This window comes from Cervus canadensis, chromosome 9 (genome assembly GCF_019320065.1).
Source record: "Cervus canadensis isolate Bull #8, Minnesota chromosome 9, ASM1932006v1, whole genome shotgun sequence".
Classification (NCBI taxonomy): Eukaryota; Metazoa; Chordata; class Mammalia; order Artiodactyla; family Cervidae; genus Cervus; species Cervus canadensis.
In genome coordinates this window covers 79,443,714-79,459,133 of record NC_057394.1, presented here as the reverse complement: position 1 = coordinate 79,459,133, position 15,420 = coordinate 79,443,714, and the positions used below count along the sequence as shown (strand labels likewise).

At 42.8% G+C, this 15,420-nt stretch overlaps 1 protein-coding gene across 1 annotated transcript in view; it reads right to left on the bottom strand.

Moving 5' to 3' along the window:
- FLT1 (fms related receptor tyrosine kinase 1) overlaps nt 1-15,420 on the bottom strand; it is a 197,828-nt gene that overhangs the window by 77,483 nt on the left and 104,925 nt on the right. The window contains exons 13-14 of the mRNA XM_043477541.1: nt 9,007-9,315; nt 3,431-3,577 (exon numbers count right to left, since the gene is read on the bottom strand). Coding sequence (XP_043333476.1) covers nt 3,431-3,577; nt 9,007-9,315 — 456 coding nt within the window. The remainder of the gene's footprint in view (nt 1-3,430; nt 3,578-9,006; nt 9,316-15,420) is intronic.

Here is a 15,420-nt window from a genome sequence, read left to right as displayed (position 1 = left end):
GCAGGTTCGATCCCTGGGTTGGGAAGATCCCCTGGAGGAGGGCATAGCAACCCACTCTAGTATTCTTGCCTAGAGAATCCCGTGGACAGAGGAGCCTGGTAGGCTATAGTCCACGGAGTCACAATGGATCAGACATGACTGAGCGACTAACCCACCACCCCAATAGCATATTAGAATGGTATTTAGGAAAGATTTCATATAATTTATATGACTCTTTATACTGATAGACAGTCTTCTTTTGGCCCTTGGAAGATCAGAAACAGTTGTGAGGAATACATTTTTGTTAGTCATTTGACTTTTGAGATGACATTAATTAACCCTTTGATACCATTCAACAAATTCTGACAACTCATGGGCCAATTTCTGTATAAATGAGGTGTATGGGAAGGTAGTAAGCCATGACTGTAGGTCAACTTAGTTATATTAACTCGTTTAAACCATACTACATTCCTATGTGGTAGGTATTATCTCAATTTTATAAATAAGGAAACAGAGGCTCAGAGAGTAAGGATAAGCAAGTTTCCCAAATTCTCTGACCCAGGAGGTTCAAACCCTCTCAAAATCTCTTAATATTTTCTGTTTCTAATAACTTCTTGTCTCTCCTCTAATTCCAGAATGGTTGTGGGCTTTCAAATTAGTTCGACTCTAACCCACATCCAAAATATGAAAACTGAATTTAAGTCAAATTCACTACTTTCAAAGAATCATCCAACATCTCATAATAACATTTCATAAAATATGAAATATATTTTGTGATCAAGTCACTTTGGGGAACATAGAACTTGAAACCACAATCCTACCTGATTTCTTCAGTATAGGACTTTTTTGGGTCCTTAATAAAATACTAATGTGAACTCCGAATCTCTAAGGAGAGTCTATACAGACATTGCTTCCCAAGTTGCTTGCTTATTCACATATTCCATTCATCCTTTTATTTTGTTAGAACACTGCAAGGGATGAATTTTTTCTGAAACCATCCTTTTTCTTTTAAAAAAAAAATTTTTTTTAATTGGAGGATAATTGCTTTACAGTATTGTGTTGGTTTCTGCCCTATATCAACATGTATCAGTCACAGTTACATGTGTGCCCCCTCCCTCTTAAACTTCCCTCCCACCTCCCAGCCCGTCCCACCCCTCCAGGTTGTCACAGAGAACCAGATTTGAGCTCCCTGCATCATACAGCAAATTCCCACTGGTTAATCTAATTTTACACTTGGTAATGTATATGTGAAACTATCCTTCTCAGTAGCATGTCACTTTGCCTCTTTGCACCTATATTTTCTATTCTCCAAATGGAACTCAAGACAGTCCAAAAGTCCCTTTAGCTTTAAAAATGCTATGATAAAGCCTCTCTCCCCACCACCCAAAGTCTAGGTATTTGTGTTACCAAGTGAGCTTGCTAAGGATAGAATGAGATTTATTGAAAACCACTCCATTCATTCATTCATTCACGGAACATTTATGGATTGTCAACCACTCCGACAGGTTTGGAGGACAAAAAGACAAGATACAAATAACGTGAAATACAATGTTTTCAGGATGAGGGCATGATATGATGATAAACATAGAGGAAGAGAGCATGACACAGCACAGGAAGAGGACAGTAGCAATATGCGTAGATAATACAGACTCACATGAACTGATGACTACAAAATGGCTCAGTAAGAGAACAGAAATACTCCTGGATAATAAAGACTCTTAGAGGACCTGCCTTCTCTTTGCAGGGGTTGAGTAAGGCTTTCTGGTGCGAAAACACCCAATCTGCATCTGAAGGGGTGGGTCAGTCTTCCATGAAGACATGCCAGGCAGAGGGGACACAGGAGCAACAAAGCATAGAGTTTGAAGCAGCGTAACACATGCCGTGATCTACAAAAGCGTGGCAATTGCTAGAATGTAGAGTTCAAGGCAGGGGAGCATACAGCTGTATGGAGCAGGCAGGGACCACTGTGGAGGGCCTTCCTTGTCAGATGCTTGAACTTGGTCTTGCGATGGACAGCCAGCGGAGGACTTGGAACAGAGATGTGACATTTTAGGCAACTGGGTGGCAAAAAGATGGAAAGAGAGAAGAGAGGTAGGGAGACCAGTTAGGAGACGCCTGCAGATGTCCAAAGAGTAGATAGTGAGCACCTGAACCAAGAGACTGACAAGAGGGAAGCAGAAACAGTTCATATTTTGTACAACCTGCCCAGCCTGATGGACCAGAGGAAGAAGGGGAAGAAGGGAGACCACCTTTGGTGTGGATGATGGATACATGGTGTCTATACAAGAGGAGAAGAATCATGTGATGTGATCAGTTTTGGACCTGCTTGGTGTCCGGCCTAAGATATTTGTAGATATCTTAAAATCGGTGACGTTCTACCAGAACCTTTTTCTGTGCATCAAACACAAACAGATTTCATTTTGAGTAGACGATTCACATGGAAGGAGGATTCCACATTGCCGATATTTGAATTAGGTTGTTGGGATGTTGCAAATAAATGGCAAGTTTATCTTTACTATAAATGTAATTACTAGTCAAAATTAGAAATAAGTTCATTTTAATTTTATTTAAGGGACTTCCCTGGCAGTCCAGTGGTTAAGACTGTACTTCCAAAGCCGGGGGATTGGTTCAAGCCCTGGCTGGAAAGCTAAGATCACACATGATTTGTGGCCAAAAAACCAAAACATAAAAAAAAAGAAACAGAAGGAATATTGTAACAAATTCAATAAAGACTTAAAAAAATGGTGCACACAAAAAAATCCTTACAAATCTTAAATAAGAGACATACAACAGATAATGTTTATACTTGTGGATTTAAGTCTAGTTTTTTTTTTTTGTTGAAAGAAGATCAACACATGACCATCAGTTTAAGTGTTTTTTTTAATCAGTATTCCAAAATATAATTTTAAATATTTTTTAAAACAAATCATTGAAATCGGTATCAGTGAACTAAGGAGTTATAAATCTACTCTGAACTTCAGCTATGCCAGGCATTCAAAGCTCTGCTTTACCTCGACTTGGAGGAACTAATTCCTCACTTTTCCCTGTTGTCCAGATGAACTGAAACATTTTCTGAGTGGCTCTTACCATTTTCTGAATGCACAGTTTTTTATTTTTATTGTTTTTGGCAGCTTGTGGGATCTTAGCTCCCAGACCAGGGAATCAAACCCAGGCCCCCAGGCAGTGAAAGCTGAGTCCTAACCACTCGACCACCAGGAAATCCCCTGAATGCCTGATTTAAAGCAGCCTCCGGAAGGCTCTACGGGCTTAGTAATATGGTCTATATAAGAACTGACTTCAGTATCCTTCCCTGGAAGTAGCTTAACCATGAATCAGAGCTCAAATATGATTTTTGCAGTTCTATCAACAGTTCTAGACATCCTGGAAGAAAGTCATAGAGATTGTAGGAGGCTGAGGAGAAAGATGAAACTCAAGGAAAAAAGTCTCTTACCAGGTTCTTGCTGTATTTTGTGGTTGTTTTTAAACCAGGTTATCTGAGGCTCTGGGACACCATTAGCATGACAATCTAGAGTCGTTGAACTGCTGATGGCTACTGTGCGGTCACTGAGGTTTCGCAGGAGGTAGGGTGCTTCCTGATCTAGTGGATAAAGAAAGGGAATTGTTATTACTGGTAGGTCTCATTCTTTCGTTATATATGCATATTGACACTTTGAAATAGAAAAACAGCAAAACTCAACTGTAAGTGTTCATTCATATTTTGTTCCCTCCATTTTTCCTCTGTGGTTAGCCTACCGCTTCTTCTTAAGTTACTACACAGAGGAAAATCAAGAACTCAGTTCTGTATTTTTAGATTTCAGTATCAAGGTTTTTGCCTGGCCAGCTAGTTTCCTTCCTTTCTTTGAGAGAAGCTTTTTTTCCTAAAATTTACAGATTTTTGCATGATATTTTAGGAACTAAAAAGGAAACGGACATGATTTTGGATATGGCTGGTAGTGAATTTTTACATATTTGCAGAGGGAGTTACAGTGATGAGCTAACTGAATTTTGCATTTTTGTGTTTTATTCACATGATAGTGATGAGCGAATCGAACTTTGCATTTTTGCATCTTACTAACACGGGAGGGCATGCTTGTGTCTCTCAGCAGTCAGTAACCTAAACTGTAAGATGGCAGACCAAACAGGAGAATTTCTTGAACTTTGAAAACTTTTTATTAGGAGTGTTTCCTTCCTCCAATCCCTTCCCCAATGCAAACGACCAAAGGATTAATTCAAGAGACAGAGGCACAGGTGTGTAGTTTTTGTACTATATAATAGCACAAATATTGTATTTTATATTACTTTCTCTTAAAACATACAAATATGATACAATACAATTTATTTTAATAAAATGCCAACCAATATAGTACAACAAAATGAACTTAATACATTAGGAGGCAATACATTATGACACTAAAATCCCACACAGAAACAGCAGTACCCCAAGGCCCCGTGAGTACAGCATCTCTATTTTAATGGAGTCAGTCCTGCTGATGTGTATACATTCTAGTTGGACAGGTGCTGGATTGGTAAGTCAAGCTTCCAAGACAGAAGGATAAAATTGGCTCCTATAATCTTTCCCATTGTCTCAAACCATCCTTCTCATCACTCGTGGCCCATCTGGGAAGATAAATCAAAAGAGTTCTGGCATCACTCACACTTCTGTGTGACTGGTTTCTGAGCTGACTCTCCCATTTCTGATATCCTCCTCTCATTGAACTAACACTGTGAAAGCAGCTTGTATGTGTGTGCGCTTAGTCGCTCAGTCGTGTCCCACTCTCTGTGACCCCACGGACTGTAGCCCGCCGGAATTCTCCAGGCTAGAATACTGGAGTGGGTTGCCATGCCCTCCTCCAGGGGATCTTCCTGACCCAGGGATTGAAGGTCTCCCTCATTATAGGCAGATTCCTTACCGTCTGAGCCACCAGAGAAGCCCAAGAATACTGGAGTGGGTTAGCCTATCCCTTCTCCAGTGGATCTTCCTGACCCACAATGCTCTAAGAGATGACACCTTGCAATGAATGGCTTTGATTCCATGTCCCTGCAGGACTCTGCTGAGTCCCCACTCCTTTCTGTTTTTTTTCCCTGCAGGTAGACTCTCTGTATGAGCATTCATTATGTAGGAGGAAACAGACAGAACAGGCTCCATCTTGAAAGCAGGACACCATCCTGGGCTGTGGACTTTGGACCATATGCCCAGTATCTATGGAAATAACACACCAACTGGAAAAACAGGCCCCCAGGAGGGAAGAGCCCCAGAGCTCATACCTAGATTCTCTATCGCCTAAAAGAACACCCTAATTATCTGTGTAACCAAATAGAATCATAAATTCTATTATGCTTATTGGGGTATGACCACAGGCCTATTGATAATTGTCTACTGTTAACTACCTAGGCTTAAGGCATATGAATAACGGGTTAACTATGATTGTATCTTTCTCTTCCTTTATTCAGACGAGTTTCAGGGCATTTGGGGAGGCGGGTTTGGGCATGTACACTTAGGGTATATAAGGTTTTCACAAAAACTGGTTGGGGTCCTTGGCTAAGAGGAGACTCTGCCTTGGGCCCGCCAGTGTAATAAACTGCACTTCACTATCTCCATTGTCCTTCTGAGTGAGTTTGTTTCCTGGAATGCGTGGTTACAACAATTAGAGCAGTTGAGAAATCTCAGGTTAAAAAGTATGTTACTATATGACTCTGATAACATGTTGATATAGCATGACATGGCAGGGTGACTGTCTGTTAGAAGAAATATTTCTCATTCAGTTTGGATTTCCATAGCTTATCATTAGTCTTTTCTCATTTTATACAAAATGAAATCTGAAGGCAAAAAGAACTGAAGGAGTGCTAATGTATCGACTCTTCAGATAGAGTGTGAAATGCATAACAGCAACCATCCTTTGACCTGTTTTAGTGTAGTTCCCCTAGTCTGTTGTGCAGACCCATTTTAACATTTCTGGGTTTACATTCTGTCCGCTCTGTCAAGTAGCTTTTCCTAACTGAAAATGCAGCCACATATCAAACTCTTCCACTTTGATAAGTCTTACATGCTCAATCATTACAATTTTGACGTTTTTTTACACAGTCAAGACCCCAGACATATCAACGAAACATGACAAGATAATAAAGAACAGCATCATATTACTATTTCACATATTTTACAGCCAAGTGTGACACAGCTCATTTAAAACCCAGAACAGACCCAGTTCACTGGGTTATACTTGAAGTGGCTTCTTCTAGCACATTTACTATTTCCCAGGCACTAAATATGAAAAAACACTTCATCATTACCCATAGGTCTTATTATAAAAAGGAAGCCTGAATATACTGCCCATCACACCCAGATTATTTTCATGGCTACAAACTGGAACCATCAAGAGCACAGACAGGATTTGGCTTCCCTGACAGGTGTGTCTGAAAACAATGCTTATATGAAAGAGAACGTTTGAACATAAACGTCACGCACAGCTCCCCAAAGCCCTCTTTGTACTACACGAACATCAGATGAGAAGTGGCACAAAGACTGAAGAATGAACAGAGGACTCTCAGTTAAATAGAGTTCATATCAATATTTCTGAAACATACAGTATGAGGATTTTTCTCTCTGTACCCATGTTTGAAAAAAAAAAAAGTTCTCCTAGGTGCAAAATCTCATTTTTGGCAAGTTTCTAAATGGCCTAAATCAACCAAGGAATCTTTTTCTTTTAAAAATCAATCCCCACTTTATAGTCATCTATTTCAGCATTTTTAAATAGAGAAAAGGTACATTGCACCCATATTTTTAAACCTGAGTTATTTGATGGAAATAGATAGCTGCTTTCCAAAATTTAACGAAGGGGAGAAGATCCCTTCAAATGGAGAAAACCAGGATGAACAGAATATTTCTGCTGGTCATCAGTAGCCAAAGATAGCACCCGACCAGGTCCTTTTCCTCTCAGCATCTGTGCCCCAGAGGTCTGCCGGGTCCCACAAATAAGTGGTTTCTCTTCTCCATCTGGAAAGGGGCCTGAGGAACCAGCCTCACACCCTCTACTCCATCTCAGTCATTCTCCACAGCAGGCTCCTTGTTCTTTCTTGTTCTCCTCCCCGACCCTTATGCCACACCCAGAAGACAAATGGACAAAAGTCAAAACCCACCCAATCATATTTTTTCTTTTTGAAACTCTCTGGAAGGATTCATTACTCTAAGGAATTCTTGACATCATCCTTTGTAAAATACTATGTCCTTCCCCTACCCGGAAAATGATTGGTTCTGCATGTCCAATTCACCACGTTTTTTCATTTGCTTTTTCAGCTTTATTAAAAAAAAAAAACGAGTGCCCCCCTCCCCCAAGTCCTATGGCACTAAGGCACTGTTTCCTGGAGGAACACTGACTTATAATGAACAATTCGCCAGGCGAAAGAGCCATAGGTAAAATTTCCAGATACAATTGATTATTCTTTCCTTTGGGCTGACAACTTCCAGGTTGCTAATTGTTTTCAAAGCATTTGGGGCTCCATGAAAGTGGCAATCTGGGGAAAAGCTATTGTTTACTCCTTCACATCTGACAAAAGCAATTCCCACGTGAAAGACAAGTTTAGCCGTGGGACAGAGCCTGCTACCTAAAGGAGGAAACGGTCTGGTGAGTTCCCAAGCCTCAGGAGCTGTCACGCTGTCACCTCCTACTTACTACCCAGTCCAGCCACTGCTGCTCTCAGCCTTGGCTATTTTGGTCATTAGAATTTGCTTTCCCGTAGTTCAGGCAAGTCACAGGCAATGATCAATCATAAATGAAAACAACAGAACAATGCATATGAAATTGGTGAAAAAGTCACTTTCCCCTCAAATGCAAGCTGAAAACAAAGAGATTACAAATCTCTTTGGATTGGAAAATGGGATACATTTTTAAGTGACTCTTGAGTCCTGCTTCTGTAATTTTGCCATTAATCCCCAGGGGAAAAAAACCCTATTAACATTTGCATATGAGGGAAGTTGACTTTTTTTTTTGATGGACAAATTTGAGATTGACGTTTAGGAAAATGCATTAAACCTCTGGTCACAATAGCCTTTATTTCCTTGATAAATTGATTATGGTACACCGTTGAATGGCATCCATCGAACAGGGTAAAGTTCTTTAATCAGGAACAAGAATATTGAAAATGAAGTTGTGATCCACTTTTTGTTCAGGTGTTGTCAATGGCTATGTGGTCCACTCAGGGGCAGTGAGGAGGGAGCCCACTGGACTAGTTGACTAGCTGCTGGGATCGCAGGAGAGAACTGGGCTTGGTCTGAGTGGACTTTTATAATTCACACTGTGATAAAGCTTTAAGATCCCAACACCTTGCACCTCTGGGGCCCATCTTAGATGCTCCAGTTTAAAATTAATGTGCTTAACATATTAAAAAAAAGCATCTTCAAATAAATAAGCATTATAACTTGCTATCATCCAGGTGCTATTTACAAGTCAAAGAGCAGAAGCAACAGCAGGAAATAAAATCCGGCAGAGGTCCGACAGAGTCTCTAGTTCAAGTGTCCCTCGTTCTGGGCTGGCCAGTGAACCAATCCATGTCCATCTTTGGTAGACACCAGCATCTGTTTAAATTATTCAGGTTGGCAGCTTGGAAACATCAACATAAAAAGGGGTGGGCATTAAAGTGGAAGGAAAGGGTCAGTCCCCAGTTGTCGTTTATTAGGCGGGAGAAGACAGCAAAGAGCAAAACACAACAGAACCTCCAAATCCAAACGTGCACTGGGTCGGCCCCAGAGAGGAACCCAAAGGCAGACCCCTTTGGCCCAAACGGGGTGCCCCAAGGTGGGGGCCCCAGGCGGGCTCACTGTTATTCCTATCATCGCCAAACTCATTTTGGGAGGAGCTTCTCCTCTGAGCCGGAAAATGAGCAACAGTGACAATAAATCAAGATGATATGAGACAACTGTTACTTGGTAATGAGTCCTTTAATGTTTTACATTACTTTGTGTGGTACAATCATTCCTTGTGCTTTTAAATTTGGAGATCCGAGAGAAAACAGCCTTTTTGTTGCAGTGCTCACCTCTAATGATCACTTCTTTCTTCTGGAGGATTTCTTCCCCTGTGTACATGTTCCTAGCTCGGCAGGCATAGGTGCCCGAGTCTTCCAGGGAGGCGTTCTTGATGACGAGGTGGAACGTCACGGAGTGCTCTTTCCTGACGGCTGTCTTTGGCTTGCTGATGCTGTGTTGCATGGTCCGGTTGTTCACTGTCCGCAGCAAAATCCAGGTAACGTCTCTGTACAAGAACTTGTTCACTGTGCAAGACAGCTTCAGGTCCTCTCCTTCCACAGGCATTTTGTCTAAGCTCACCTGAAATCCATGGGGCACATCTGGAAGATAAGAACAAAGGACTTGAGTTCATCAGAAAATCAGTGTCTCAACCTGAGAACGTATCTCATCACAAGATAGTCAAGGATCTTAAGAACTGTCCCTGCACAAATGGTCTCAGCATCAGCATTACAAGGATGGTATTTATCTTTTTTTTTTTTTTAAGGGAACTGATCAGATGTGGCAGGTAGGAACCAACTCAATTTGCTCCATCAAAGTGAGGCAGGAAATGCAAAATAGGATGTTCTTAGGAGGCTATGTTTATTTACTAAACATTGCTTGGAGGAATGCTTTTTTATAACTTGGGATGACAACCCATTGCTCTATCATGTACAAAACTCCTCCTGGTAAGTGGGCAAGATAGTGAAGAGATCTAAGAGGAGTTTGTGCTAGAAAAGAAACCACAGGTGCTTTGATAGGCAAATTTACTTAACTAAGTTGTGAAGGAGACAGGAAGTCCCAGGCTGGAGCTAGGAGACTCCTGTCAACACTTTAATCCTACACTTTGGACTGGCAGCATCCTTCCCTAGCTGCTGGCCCATCATTCCCCTGCTCTTTGCTGGCACCGAGGGGCCAAAGGGAGCCAGCTATCCTGCTCAGGTACCTATTTATGGTGATTGTTCTACTTAACTTAGGGGCTTCCCTGATAGCTCAGTTGGTAAAGAATCCGCCTGCAATGCAGGAGACCCTGATTCGATTCCTGGGTCGGGAAGATCCGCTGGAGAAGAGTCCCTGATGGCTCAGCTGGTAAAGAATCTGCCTGCAATGTGGGAAACCTGGATTCGAGCTCTGCACTGGGAAGATCCCCTGACGAAGGGAAAGGCTACCCACTCCAGTATTCTGGCCTGGAGAATTGCATGGACTGTATAGTCCATGGGGTGGCAAAGAGTCGGACACGACTGAGCAACTTTCACTTCACTTTGGTCATCACTTCACTTCTACTTAACATAAAAGAGCAAGAGTTCTTCTGAAAATACAGACAACTAATTTGGGAAAGTTGCCAGAGTGCACAGAGTGGAGGACGGATGGTTTCTAAATCAGATTTGCTCTCAAAAACATATTACAGGACTTCTTTGGCTTCCCCAGTGGCTCAGACTGCCTGCAACGCAAGGAGACACGTGTTCGATCCCTGGGACGGGAAGATCCCCTGGAGAAGGGAATGGCAACCCAATCCAGTGTTCTTGCCTGGAGAATCCCATGGACAGAGGAACCTCACGAGCTTCAGCCCATGGGGTTGCAAAGAGTCGGACACGAATGAGCAATTAACACACACACTGGTGGTCCAGTGGTTAAGACTCTGCACTTCCACTGCAGGGGGCGTGGGCTGGATCCCTGGTAGGAGAGCTAAGATCCTGTATGCCAAGGTGTGGTCAAAAAAAAAAAAAAAAAGAAAAATTCTTGAACCAAATACACATACAATATATCCACTTAAAAAAAGAAAACAACATTACACAGTTTCCTAAAGGGACTACATCATTAAAAGGCATTTTCTCCGATGTCCATCCCCAGCGAACTACCATTTCCATCCTCTTGTCACCTCTAGCCACACCTCACAGCTTCCCTCCTCAGCTTTCTTAACCTGGACCATCATTTGGCTTCTATACTGACAGTTCCTTCATCTCCTTTTGGACCATCTCACCAGACAACTTTAGAAAATCATTGGTTCCTGGCCCTGAACTGGCCTGCTCTCAAAACCTTTCCATCGCTTGTGACTAGTAGCATATCTGCACTCGAGCAAAGAATTGTCGCCAACATTTCACAAAGAACTTTGAAGATGAAAAGCGCTATGTTATGCTATTATTATTATTATCCTTTGCACACAAAGCTATAAAGAAACCTTTAAACCTTAAGGGGACAATAGTCCAAAATTAGATATCATATCAACTCTTTCCTAAACCTCACTTTGCTTGTTTTTCTGATTTTTCTGGGCTTTGGCTTTATTATAAAGTGTCACGACTGAAGAAATGCCAAAGTATTCATCTGGAACCTGGGACCTGGGGTGGGGGTAGCAGTGGTTTATGAAGCCGTCAATGAAGGGAGAGAGAGGAGGCACCATGGGCTTGTCTGCTTTTAAAATAAAAAATCTAAGAATTTGCCAGAAGAGGCAGAAGCAGCTGACAGTCCTTTTTTTTTTTTTTAACATAACAATAAGGAGTCAGAAATAGCCCCTCGAATTCAGCATCTTTTTATATTTGGGACACTTTCCCAGCATGAGGAGTACAGCATCAGCCATCAACTTTTACACACATACCAGGACAGAAGTCTCATGCCCTGGTTGCGATCCACTCATTTCTCAAAAGCCGGCGGGCGTGCTTTTACCCAGTCTCATCCTCGCGGTTAGGACCCAAGAGGGCCGAAGTAACACCATTGAGATCATGTTGAGAGTTTCTATTTACTTTAGTGATTTGAAACTTCCTGTGGAAATAGCTCACAGGTTTCCTGATGGAAGATTTTGTTTATCTTTGCCAAGCACCACCAGGAATCTCAAAATAAAATGCATTTAGTGACATTGGGAAGCCAGGGAGATAAGGCCGGGCTGTTCCTGTCTGAGCCTCAGTAATTGCTAACACACCCACAGTCTTGCCGAGTGCCAGCAAAACAGCAAAAACACACACAGGGGAAGAGAAAAGCACCAAGGCAGTTTTCAGGTCTGTTTCTCGGGCGAGGGACCCTCTTGAGAGGCTGGTTTGGTTTATGTTGTCAGACAGCGCTTAGCAATGATCTGTGTCTCAGGACAGCCCCTCTGCTGTTCTTTTCTGACGCATAGGAGATGGTAAATAAGATGTCCTAAACTAGTTAATGAATCCAGAGGGATTTCTCCCCTTAATTCATGTCAATTTTTTTTCAGCCTGAGTACAAAAACAGACCTAAGAAAGTAAGTCTGCCTTCTGACTCTCAAAGTGAAAACAAGCAATCTTCCCACACTTAAGGATCTGTAGTGGAATCAGTCCAGTCAGCAGCAGAACCAACTCATACTCATGCATCTGACACGTGATCACATCCACGGCGTCTTAGGAGATGGCGTGGAGAAGACTCACCCTTGCTCAGAACAGACATTCTACCCAGGGTTAGATGATAGAGGACTGTATTTACAAAGGTGCACACTTGGGGCTGGCCATTTTGACTTGATTGGATCAAATGAACGAATGAAGTTCATGACAAGAGACAAGTATAGAAGTTAAAGGGATGAAAGGTGTCTTCTCCTTTGGCAGGTGGCGATAAAGAAGACTTGACTTCTACTGGAGAACAGAAATAGCATTCTCTAGATAATAAGTGGTGACTAGAAAGTTTTGCTTGTTTTAATTAGGTACTATGGTGTTTTCTGTTTAGAGTGCTGAAAGGTTCTGATTTTATTTTTATTTTTAATTGGGGCATGGTTGCTTTGCAATATTGTGTTTCTGCCGTACAACGAAGTGAATTAGCTATAGGTATACATATATCCCCTCCCTCTTGGACCTCCCTCCCAACCCCTCCCCCATCTCATCCCTCTAGTGAATGGCAAAAGTGCGGAGAAGAAGCCATGGAAGATGTTAATGGCCACAGTGAACCAGTTTTCATCAGTTCGGAAGGCAACTCTGTTGTTGTATTTTAAGGAGGGGCCAACCTTGATTGAAATGAGGATCAGTAAAGATCCAGATCTAGGTCTTTTGATTTCAAGCAGTTAAATTTTAGACAGCTCTTTTAAAGCATGAGCTGCACTAGATCAAATATAAACACTGAACAAATATGCACTCATTTTTCAGGAAATAGTCACAGAAGGTGCAACATTCCTAAGAGTATTTAGTCTCATCTCTAGGCTTTCCTCATAGCTCAGTCGGTAAAGAATCTGCCTGCAATGCAGGAGACCCGGGTTTGATCCCTGGGTTGGGAAGATCCTCTGGAGAAGGAAATGGCAACCCACTCCAGTATTCTTGCCTGGAAAATCCCATGGACAGAGGAGCCTGGCAGGCTACAGACCATGGGATCGCAAGAGTCAGAAATGACTTAGTGACTAAATCACCTAGTGAGACTAAATCTCATGACAGAGATTTGAGTAAGAAAAAGAGAATTGTTTTAGAAATAATGAACATCAGTAATGTTCGATTACCAGTCAAAACTATAATTTTTCAAAACTGGGAGCAAAGAATTTAGGAGAATGATATGCCAGGCAATGGGGATTTGACTGGAATGAATTTGTGCTCAGTTTTAAGATTAAAGCTCTTAAACTTCTAGAGGAAAGATGTCATGAGCTTCGAGTCAGGTATATTGGAATAGAACCCCCATCGCTCCTTTCCATGGACGAGCCTTGGGATCTAGAAAAGGTTTCAAGTGCCCCATGGTTATATAGTGGATCACGTGGTAGGGAGAAGGTGAAGGGTGAGTTCTGTCTGGGTTCAGCAGGGGGTTCAGTCAGCTGGGGTCCTTTCAGCAGCAGTGCCGGGCACAGATGTAGGCTGAGCCATGGAGAACTCAGGGGGATGTGTGGGCTGGATGTTGATGTTGGATGCTGAGCACAGATGAACCTTCCCTGGGGACGCTGATCAATGAGGGAATGAGAGGAGCTCCCCTCGGTCAGGGCGTCCTCTACCAGTACTGCCTGTGGACCCAGGCAGAGGGCTCTCTGTTCTGGCTGTACCCCTCCCCACAATGGAGGGGCCAAGCAGGGTCCTGGAATTCCCTGGAAGATGATCCCAAGGCTGCTTCTAGATGGTCTCAGGCCTCCTCCCCACCCTGAGGTCAGACTGCTGGGCAGTCTGCACACTTGGGGGGCTCAGGGAGATGGTCTGGGGGAGAAGGAACAGAGTTTGGAGGTGTGGCTGGGGAGACCATCCCCAGTGTCCACGGCCCCTTGCAGTGGGGAAAGAGCCAAGTGATGCTGGCTGGCCAGGGGTGGGCTCCTCCTGCACTACCACACGCCCCTCCTAGCCTCCCCAGAATTCTCGATTTGCACCTGACTTTCAGGTCATCATGAAAATATATTTGTCCACCGGAGGCTAAAACACATCTACCAGCTTATTCGCATGATTTAGAACTTGCAAGTGGTTAGACGTATAGTTTGTGGGCCTCTCTGTTGGTCTTCTTGCCTCGATTCTGAAGATGCCAAGGCCAGAATGTTCTCTTCTTTCGACCGATTCAAATTCTAGGCCCCTCAGGACGCCCCCTCGGGTCCAGGATCACCCCAAGTCCTGCTTCCTTCTCAGGGGCTTAGAGTAACACTGTATAATACAGGACCACCTGTGGCTTCCAAGCCTTGAAAATGTGGCCAGTGGGACTGGACTGAATTTCATTCAGTTTTATTTTAATTCCAATTTTAAAAACCAAAGCAGTGTAATATTTTAAAAAATACTGAAGACATGTTAAAATTATAGATTTGGGATCTGTTGGGTTTAATAAAATGCACTTTTTTCTTTAAAAAATGGTTACTAGGAAATGTTAAATCATGCACGTGGCTTTTATATTTCTGTTGGTGGCACTGACTTAGCGTTGGTAAATTCATCGGTCACGTTAATTCTGCTCATTCATCTTTTATAAAAAAAAATTAATTAATTTCTTTATTTTTGGCTGTGCTGGGTCTTCGCTGCTGCTCGGATGTTTCTCTAGTTTTGGAGAGCGGGAGCTGCTTTCTAGTTGGGGTGCAACCTCGTGGAGCTTGCTCATTGCGGTGGCTTCTCTTGTGGAACATGGGCTCGAGGGCACATGGGTTTCAGCAGTTGCGGCCTCTGGGCTCTAGAGCGCAGGTTCTGTAGTTGTGGTGCATGGGCTTACCTGCCCCATGACACGTGGAATCTTCCCAGATCAGAGATCGAACCTGTGTCCCCTGCGTTGGTCGGTGAATTCTTTACCCCTGCACCACCAGGGAAGCCCTGCTCATTCCTTTTGATACTAGAATATAGACAACATTTCTTCTTTGTGTCTGTGGTGTTCAGCCTGTCTTCCTAATGAGACATGCTGCTCATTAAGCTTGAACAAACATATTGAATATTCAGCACAGAAAAGGAATGGGATCAATCTTTCGGACTCTAAATCACGCAGTTAGTGGCCGTGGACTTAGATGCTTAGGGTTACCTTGTGCTCACCCTAACCAGTCGTGTCTGACTCTTTGCGACCCCATGGACTGTAGCCCACCA